At 33.4% G+C, this 10,698-nt stretch overlaps 1 protein-coding gene across 1 annotated transcript; it reads left to right on the plus strand.

The window, feature by feature from the left end:
* The first annotated feature begins 5,430 nt into the window (after positions 1 to 5,430).
* LOC115958374 (probable WRKY transcription factor 31) lies at positions 5,431 to 8,617 on the plus strand. Its single transcript, XM_031076790.1, has 5 exons — positions 5,431 to 6,004; positions 6,129 to 6,227; positions 6,348 to 6,920; positions 7,036 to 7,149; positions 7,599 to 8,617. Exons 1-5 carry the CDS (start codon positions 5,639 to 5,641, stop codon positions 8,313 to 8,315), a joined length of 1,869 nt encoding a protein of 622 aa, XP_030932650.1. The 5' UTR covers positions 5,431 to 5,638; the 3' UTR covers positions 8,316 to 8,617.
* Positions 8,618 to 10,698: the final 2,081 nt, after the last annotated feature.

Genomic DNA, 10,698 nt, shown 5'->3' on the forward strand with positions numbered 1-10,698 from the left:
TGAAATCATACTTGATTGCTATTATAACAAGTCACGTGACTTATGGTCAGCGAGAAAAAAGGGCAACTTGTGTTGTGTGGATTAAAAGGAAGCTGAACAGAGAAAGCTGAAAAATGGGATAGAGGAGAAGACCCATACCCATTTGCTCTTTGTGACTTTAATTTGCTCTTTAAACTTTAAAGTTTTAAACAAATGCGGCCCACCTCGCTGACTCTTAGACTTCGAATTCACCAGGTTATGGAAGCGAGCACCCGATCGAGTGTGAAAACGAATCTGGATCTACTACTGCAAATCATAAATAACATGTATAACTCTCATTACATTCTTTTGTACAATTAATGAAAATGATAATGATCGATCATGCTGAAAACAAATTATTATATATATGCTAATAGTGAGCAATTCGGACTTGACTTTAAAGGGTCCTTTTTTCTGCTCATTTAGTTTATTTATTTTATAGATAATTTATTTGCTAATATGAGTTGTTGTTTATTTCGTTAATCGTTAATAATCAAGCCAAATTCAGTTCTATCTTTTATGCATGATTGTTCACTATTAAGCTTATGAACTAGGGGTTTAACTTATACTATATGCTTAAGTCTATGTTTAAATGTTTTTTAAATTTTAAAAAAAAATCGCTAAAATACGCCCACATTATGGCCTTGTTAATTAAAAATGATATGAAAAAAAAAGAAAAAAAGATGCCGCTTATCATCGTATCGAAAGTGAACAATAAAATAAAAGGGAAATATTGTTTTAAATTACCTGCAAAAGTTATGCTATATATATATATATATATATATATTTTATAAAATAGAAATATAGAAAACTATAAAAAAATCACTTAAAATAAATAATAAAAATTTATTTTATTTGATTTTTTTTAGAATTTTATTCAAATTAGTAGAGAATCATATGAGTGAAACTTTTGTAATTGAGATTTGCATGATGAAAGCACCTTGTAAAATGTGTAACATTCACATTAAGTCACATACCACAAACACATGTAAGATCACAAACATATTAAAAATTCATAACTTATTTAATTGGTAACACATAACCTTAATTTAGTGAAAGATCACCTCCAATTGATTTGTACAAGATCAACTTTCACGGAGTTACTTTTAAGGATGAGAATAAATCGGGTATAGGTGTGGTTATCTAGAATTATCAAAGTTCAGCTATAATCTCTTTATCTCAGCAATTTGCCCAGTCATACAAGGCGGAAGAGATTGAAGCTCTTAATGCCACTCAAGCTCTTGAGTTGGGCTTAGAACTTGGACTAGAGAAGGTTGTCTTAGAGGGAGATTTGGAATTGACTATCAAGGCATAGGCTAGGGAGGTTGTTTCTCTTGTTCCTTTTGATCATTTGATTGAAGATGCAAGGTTCTTCACTATACACTTTTCTCAATTACTTTACTCTCATACTAGGAGAGAAGTCTACAAATTTGCTCATAATCTAGCTAGGTTTTTCAAAAACATAACAGAATTTTTTGTATGAATAGAGAATATTCTTTCTTATTTTCATTCTATACTTCAAGCTAATATAACTGGTTTACATTAATAATATCAACTATTTCTTTCTTCTTAAAAAAAATTCTAAATTGAATTTCATTTTAATATTCTAATTTGCTTTTCCTTTTATAAAATTATAATTTGCATATTAAATTAAGTCATATAACTTTTTTGAGTAACACAACTTTGGGTGTTTAAAAATTGTGAGAACAATATTAATTAATTACCACCTCAATTAATACTTTGGAGTGGCTATCACCATTTTTATGTTAAGACCAATGATCTTTAAGTTAAATGGGGTTTCTTCTTAAAAAATAAGAAAAGTTAAATGGGGTTTTTTTTAATTATTTTTCCAACTAAAACATTCTAGTTTAAATTTCTTCTCTCACTTAAAATGTATTAAAATAATAGATCAAACCAAAGAGATTGAAGTTTGAACCCAAGATAGGAACGCTTGCGAAGCCACCGTATATATATAATATATGTTGAACAAGGATCACTGTATATAATATATTACTAATATATACTCCTATTATTTATATATATATATATATATATATATATATATATATATTATTGATGTTGTTAACAAATCAATTGGACATATTCCTGTTTGATCCGTTGATTAACGGGTCCATTCAATCATGGAACAGACTGATATCGATGGTCCATTGTCTCGTAAACATCAAATTTTGACAAACTAATTTCTAATTCATCGTATTTGGACAATCAATCAATATGACCTTATTGATCATTAACTGAGTCTAATTATTGTAGATCAAGTAGTTAGATAATTGTGGGTTCTAGATAACTCAACTGTTAAAGTCTTTAATGGTTATATAAGAAATCTAAGATTCAATTTCTGCCTACACTAAAAACTTATTAGTGTTTTGGTCTGATGATAAAGAGTTATCATTTGGAACGGACGTCATAAATTGAAACTCCTTTAAAAAAAAAAAAAAAAGCAGTTAGATAATTAGATAAGATGTTTTCAAATCAGTTACAGGGCTTATATAGAATATTAAAAAATTCATACTAACCGATCAAATCAAAGAGTAAAAAATACTAGCAATAAAAACAAATTTTTATAAGAGAAATTGGATCGCCAATAGAAAAATTACCAGAAATTATAGGTTTTTTTTTAATTATGATTTTTTTATTTGTGGTTAATTCTATTATTATTATTATTATTTAGCCTTTTAAAAAAATATATTTATACTTGATTTGTTTACTTTTTCAAATTTGATCCAAAACAGAATTGAACCAAAATTGTAAGTTATCTCACAGTATTAAAAAAGTAGTAATAATTGATCTAAAAAAAAAAAAGTAGTAATAAATGGTAGTACTAGTCTGGAAGCGTTCCAAATGTCCATAATAAATTAATAATTCCCACAGAAGATGGAGATGGAAATGGACAAAAATAAATTGAGCATTAAAGCAAAGGATTCGGTCCAAAACCAAATGAGCCGACGGAGTCTACCCGCTAAGCTTGGTCCGGATCCTGCTACGTGTCCAAGTCAAATTTAACAAATGAATGAGAAGGACCCCACTTTTCCAGTCATCACTTGGTGGGCCCCAAGTCCCCATCCAACCGTTGACTCAGACTACTCTTTTTCATCAGTGAGTGGCACCGGGCCAATCGGGACGGTGAATTTTTGGAACGCGTCAATCTCCTTCCACCCCACACTTTGACCAGAAAAACAGCCCCCCCAATTATGGACATTTGGGTAATTCTAACACAATTTCTTTTTGGAGTGTAATCCTAGGTCGGCCAAATTATCACAACAATTTTTAAGTGACATATTATTATTAATTTTTAATAATTTTTTATATACAATTTTTTTATAAAATGATTATGAAATTATTGTGAACATAGTTTTTTTTTTTTATATTGATTACTTGCTTATTATTTTTACATAAATTCATCATTTTTTTTTTTCAATAATCAAAGTCTACCATGTCAAAATTATGGTAAAAAAATTGTGTTCATAAATTTTCTCATAAAACTATGGTTATAATATTCTCATGATAATTTAATAACACGATTTAAGTGGTGAGCTGTTAATAATAATAAAACAAAATCAATAGTGGCCTAAATAATAACAGATAACAACTCCATCCAGCTAAACTTTGTTATTAAATTATTATGAAAATGGTGCACACGTATCATTACTTGAAAAAAAAAAAAAAATCATACCCTCTTTTCACTCTTCGAGATTAGAACTTATTAGAAAACTAAGAGCAAAAACTAACAAACAAGCCAACAGTTTAATAAGAAAGGCGATGACCAAAACATCATGCTCAATAAATCAAACAACTTTCCTCATGTGGGCTCCTCACCATCCGTGTGGGCGCCACTTCCCAATGGCCAAATTGGCGGACGTGATTACCTCAGCCACTGCGTCTATTTAAAAAGAAAAAAGAAAAAAAAGAATCGTGCAATATTTTTGCTGAAAATAAATAGTGCAATAAGACATGGGAGTATCTTGTCAAAATATATTATAAGATGATGATTTTTTATTCAATTTGCTAATTATATGGTGGAAACGCATCCATGAGTCATCACACGTTTGTTGGTTGAATTAAATGAGAAAGCTCTGCAGAAATGGAAATCCGGCTTTCATTTTCTTAATTAAAAAGCATCTTCCAAAACCATTCTATTCAACACCCCAGACAAAATAGAAAAATACTGTCTTAAAATATTCCTTAATATTATTATCATTATTTTTGAGTAAATTAGTAACCTTAAAGAAGAGGACATAATAACCTTCAGTAATGTTTTTTTTTTTTTTTTTTTGATATTCTATCGTTTGAATTAAAATTAAAGTAAAAGTATTATAAATATTAATTTTTAAAGAAAAATTATTAAAAATATATTTGATTTTGAAATAATTGTAATATATGGCTTTTGATTTTTATATAATAATATAAATAAACGTCAAGAAACTTGTAGTTGATCTGACATATTTTGGTGTTTTTAATGAAAGCATCCAAATTGAAATTCATTGTTCTCCCAAAAATAAAAAAGTTTAAATTCCTTATTTCCTATTGTAACTATGAAATTATTAAAAAAAAAATCATTTCACTCTTAAACTCCTTTTTCTTGCTTTAATTTTAGGTACGCAATTTTTTTTTTTTTTTTTGGAGAGAGTTTCAACTTATGACGTCCGCTCCTGATGATAGCTCTTTATCATCAGACCAAGACACCAATCAGTTTTTGGTGTAGGCGGGGATTAAACCCTAGATCTCTTATACAACCACCAAAAACTTTACCAATCGAGCTAACTGGAACCCACGGTATGCAATTTTTAAAATCCTATTAATCACTTATAAAATGAGTGGAGTACTAAATTGCAATTTTAGGAATACAATTTTAAAAACACTATCAATCATTTTTTTTTGTGTTAACATTTAAATAAATTTTAACTAATAGTATTATTTTTATATTTATTATTTAAATTATAAATGGAGATATGAATCTAATTGACTCATTTCATAACGTTAATTAAATTATTAAAATCATTATTTCTTAACCACTCATTCTTTTTAGAGAAACAATAATTTTGCTCAATAAAGATTATTAACTAAGAACTTTTATAAGAACTCAAAAAGAGAAAGTCTAGAGACAATTTTTTTTTTTTTTGAGACAGGTTGATGTGTTGATTGTTAATAATAAGTAAAAAAAGTGAGGTTGATAATATTCCTGAACAAGAACTAATAAAACTAGCCAACTCAACCGTATTTGAAATTATTAATAATATTTTTGCGTGTATAGAAAATTTACCCCATAATAAATAGCTTTTTCACGTGCTACTTTTATTCTTCCACAAAAAGTAAAGGCCGAAAAATATAGAATTGTCACATTTTTCAAAAGCACAAAATAGTAATACTCAGCCGAAAAAGGAAATTGTGGACTTCTTAAAAGCAAGCCACGAAAGTACTGCAACCTTACCTCTTCAAATCCCTTCATTTTCTCTCCTTCCAAATCTAATACAATATTCAACTCTACACACCACACTATACTCTTTGGTCTTCTTTCTAAAGTCTCTACCCCCCTTTTATAGCCGCGTCCATTGCACCGTTTAAAGACTGATACATCTTTCTCTATTTCTCTCTTGGATTTATGGCCAAAGGAGGTGGACTCTCCATTGATTTAGATCCAATTGGCTTCTTTCTCCACCAGCCAATAGTACTCAACTCATTCCCCGAAGACAACATTAACAACCACAACAATTTCAAGTGTAAACTTACTGCCATGGATGCTACACTCAATAATAGGTCACCTCCCTCCACTATCCAATTCCCAGTTAACCTTAACTGCTCCAATCTCCGTGATTCACCTCCACCGTCCGATGACAAACGAACGGTCATCGATGAGATGGACTTCTTCGCCGAGAAAGACCGTGACAACAAGGCTGCCCCCTCTACCGATCATGCCGATAAAAAAGACGACTTAGACCGTCCGACCACGTTAGAGTTTAACGTAAACGTACGTGAATATATATATATAGTTCCGTTCAATACCATAATTCTTTACTGTATTACAGTTTTTTGTTTTTTGTTTTTTCTCAAACAATTGAAGGGATTGAATTGAATTTGTTTTTGTTTTATAGACTGGTTTGAATCTTCTTACTACGAACACTTGTAGCGACCAATCCATGGTCGACGATGGCATATCACCGAACGTGGAAGATAAAAGAGCTAAGAGTGAGGTAAGGAAATGAGAAATTTTTTTGAATTCTATGATGGGTTGGTCTTAGATTTGATAGATTTACGTTCATCTTTAAGTTTTGTAGCTGATTTTGGATCACTGTCTTTTGTGTTTTATTCAGCTAGTTGTTAATAAAGCTGAGCTTGAGCGAATGAAGGTGGAGAATCAGCGACTAAAAGAGATGCTTAATCAGGTTACCACTAATTACAATGCTCTCCAGATGCATTTGATGACTCTGATGCAGGCTCCGAAAGCTGAAAACACCGAAGAAAATGGTAGGGTAGATGAGAAAGTAGTAGAGGGAAAAAATAATGGAGGACTAATTGTGCCTAGACAGTTCATGGATCTTGGGCTGGCTGCTAATGGTGATACTGATGAGAATTCGGTCTCTTCATCGGAAGGAAGAAGCCGGGAACGGTCAGGATCGCCCGGTAACAACGGAGAGTTGGCCTCAAAGAAGGTCAGAATGATAAAGGATGGAATTAGCGAGGAGCGGCTTGTGTTTGATCAGGAAAACAAGAAGGAATATGGTAGAGGAGATAATGGGAGAGAGGAAAGCCCAGGTGGTCAAACTTCACAAGGATGGGGTCCTAACAAAGTTCCTAGATTCAATTCTCCTAAAAATGTTGATCAAACGGAGGCCACGATGAGGAAGGCACGGGTTTCGGTTCGAGCTCGATCAGAGGCGCCTATGGTAGGTGTCATATATATATTTATGAGTGTTTTTTATTATCCAATTGTTATTTGATTGATGAATATGATTCTTGTAGTTGACTGATTGGAAATTACTTTAATTTGTTGGTTTTTAGATCACTGATGGATGCCAATGGCGAAAGTATGGGCAGAAGATGGCGAAGGGAAACCCTTGTCCTCGAGCTTATTATAGATGCACCATGGCTGCTGGTTGCCCAGTTCGAAAACAAGTATGTTTTCTCTCAGTCTTTTACTATATCTTATGGAAAATTTTGACTGTAAATTATTGCTCTATTAAATCCTCATTTGCTCAATCTATGTAGCACTAATTTCTGTGTTCTTATAGAGTACTAGTAAAGAGTTTCATGTTCAATTTTTGATAAGACTAATATGTTAAATTTGGCCCAGTCTTTTAGCTTAATTAACATCTTTTGGTATTTCCAATAGAGACCTTCAAAAATTCACATCTTTTGTCTATATTGTAACTATCAAATTATTAAAAAAATAAAAAAATAAATATAAATTTGCAAGCTAAAATCAGTTATTGACTTCAAAGGATTGAGAAAATAATGGAAGTGTACATACTCCCATGCTTATGTTTCTCTTTGCTGAACATTCAATCTTGAAACTGTGTTTCCTTAATTAATGCTAATAGTTTTGATGTTTGATTGTTAAACAGGTACAAAGATGTGCAGAAGATCGGACAATCCTGATAACCACATACGAGGGCAATCACAACCATCCTTTGCCCCCAGCTGCAATGGCAATGGCATCCACAACTTCATCAGCAGCACGAATGTTGCTCTCGGGGTCTATGTCTAGTGCTGATGGACTAATGAACTCAAATTTCCTGACCAGGACACTTCTACCATGCTCCTCTAGCATGGCAACAATCTCAGCCTCAGCCCCATTCCCAACTGTTACATTAGACCTAACTCAGTCCCCTAACCCTTTACAATTGCAAAGGCCACAAAACCAATTCCAAATCCCATTCCCAAACCCAACCCAGAATTTTTCCAATGCCTCGCCCTCATTGCTACCTCAAATTTTTGGTCAGGCACTTTATAACCAATCAAAATTCTCTGGCCTTCAGATGTCCCAAGACATGGACCCTGCCCAATTACAGGCATTGCCAATGAACCAAGGGCAGCAGAACTCATCACTTTCTGACACTGTGAGTGCAGCCACTGCTGCCATTGCATCAGACCCAAACTTCACTGCAGCTCTAGCAGCAGCCATCACTTCTATTATTGGTGGTGGTGCTCATCCAAACAACAATGGTAACAATAATACCAGCCTCACCACCACCTCCAACAGCAATGGAAACATAACTACCAGCAACAGCAATAGCAATGGCAACAATAAAATCAACAATTCAAGTTTCCAAGGCAACTAAGCTGAGGCTACTTTCCTCTCACAAAGTTTTCTTTTTTTCTTTTTTGTGGAGTTTTTTAATTTCCTTTTTTTGGGGATCAGAAAAAGAGAGACAAATACTTTTTTTTTTTTTTTCAATTAGTTTTGTCTTTGGATTAAGCATAGTTTTCATATTCTTTGTTATTTTGAATAATATGTTCCAAAAATTGTATGTCAAAGCAAAGTCAGAAAGGAAAAGAAAGAAATAAATAGAAGAATGCGTATTAAAGTTCCCTTGTTTTGAACGAATCATGTAAATTCAAAAGGAAGGGCGGTTTGTCTTCAGTCTGCTTTGTTTTGTTCCTAAACATAAAGAGAAGGCAAAACATGGAAAAAGATAAAAACAATGGAGGAGAAGTAGAGAACATTGAGGATCGAATAAGAAAGAGAACAATGGGATTTATTCTTTATTGGCATTGCGTGTATCATATGGCAGTCGCAGTCAATAAAAAAGGAGTCAACAAAACCGTCTAAAAGAGTGGTTAGAAAGGACGGGGTTGTTCGACACGTAAATAAAGTAAGAGAGTCACACTCTTGGTTCTGGTCATTACCCATTTTATCTCACTCCAGAGTGGTTAACTTGTTCATTTTCTTTAATTTTTTTGCTCAATATGGTTAACTCGTACATACATAGATCTCTTTCCACTCATTTTGTTTTTGTTTTTTTTTTTTCTCTCTTGCCCTCAGTCATTATCCATATACTTTCAATCAAATTAATAACGAAGCACTAGTAGTTTTGTTTTTGATAAGTTGAAAATTGAAAGACTTAAGAGTGCCTTGTCATTTTCTATCTTAGCTGGCCTAGCGAAAAATAAAAATTCTTGTCCTACTTTTTTTTTTCCTAGCTTGAATTTCAAACACTTTAGGCGTTTCAAACACTTCATTGGGTCTGGCTGTTTTTGTTGAACGTCTTCCATTTATTGGAATAATTCGATACCATTATGATTTTGATCTCTTTCCATGCATACATAAAGAACTGTTCTCTAATAATTGTCACGCTTCGATCTCATGTTAACAAGTCCATGATGTAATATCATTGTTGTACGAGTAATGAAAGAAATTAATTAGAAGCTGATCTAAACTTTCTAATCTTGATTATAGTCTGATGCCAAACCACGAAGTTTTTCTACAATAAAAGCGATTTTGAAATCCCGTCGCAAAGAATCACATATATAGACATTTTGGAAAGATATATGAAAGGCTACGAGCCTACGAAAGGAGAAGGACAATTTACAACAAGGAATTACTCTGCGATTATTTTATAAGATGGTAGATAACAATGCCTAATCTTTATATAATTACAGCCAGAGAACTAGTAGCTTGCCTTATGGTGCCAGCTGTACTATAGCTAGTATACTACTCCTATTCATCTACCCTATAACATTTAAAATGAGTAGGGCTGTCCAGGTCCGACCGGAGCCCGACAATCCGACCAAACCGCCTGACGTCGACCCGATTCCAGCCCAAACCGAAGGTCTAGTTGGTTGGCGGTGGGTTTCCGTTCTCAAAAACCGACACAGGCGGGTCGAGTGGTAGGTTTGCATCTCCAAAACCCAAGCAACCCTAACCCAACTGCAGCTACAAAAATATCCAGCCAAATCCTGCAAAAACAAGCCAGATCCGGCAAGATATCGACTAGATGTAGCGAGATCTCAACCAGATCTAGCTAGATCTGGTGGGATTTAGCCAGATTCGGCCAAATTCCAGTAATTTCTAGCCAAAAAAAATGTAGATTTCATAAAAAAAATCCAGTTTCCGACAAGATTTTTCCAATTTTCGACGATAATTTCTAGTTTCCGGCAAGATTTTCCAGATTCCGACGACTCTTTTTTTTTTTTTTTTTCAAATTTTGATGCCTTTTTTAATTTCGGCAACCAAACCGGCCCGACCGACGCTAACCATCACCCGAAACTGAACCACCCGACGCTGGCGAGTCGAGTCTGGGTTAGGTCCAAAACCAACCCGGCCCGTCCCGTGGACAGCCCTAAAAATGAGATATGATATCTTGTGTAACAATTTCATATAACGTCTCTCTCGTATAAGAATTGATAGGCCACAAACTGAATGACCCCTTGTGAGAGAAATTAATTAATTAATTAGCCAAGTTATTAATTAATCAATTTATCATGCAAACGCGTGGTTACACAAACAAATCACCAATAAACTAATTACGCAGCGGAAAATAAATAACACGGTGATTTGTTTACGAATGGGGAAAACCTAACGGCAAAAACCGCACTGGGTGATTTTCAGGTCACCACTCCCAAAACCCCATTATTATCACAACAAGTGGTTACAAGTAAAGGAATCCAAGTACCTTACCAACCTGCAGTTGAACCCTTACCCCAATACCCAATTGGACTTGT

The sequence above is a fragment of the Quercus lobata genome, chromosome 8 (assembly GCF_001633185.2).
Source record: "Quercus lobata isolate SW786 chromosome 8, ValleyOak3.0 Primary Assembly, whole genome shotgun sequence".
Classification (NCBI taxonomy): Eukaryota; Viridiplantae; Streptophyta; class Magnoliopsida; order Fagales; family Fagaceae; genus Quercus; species Quercus lobata.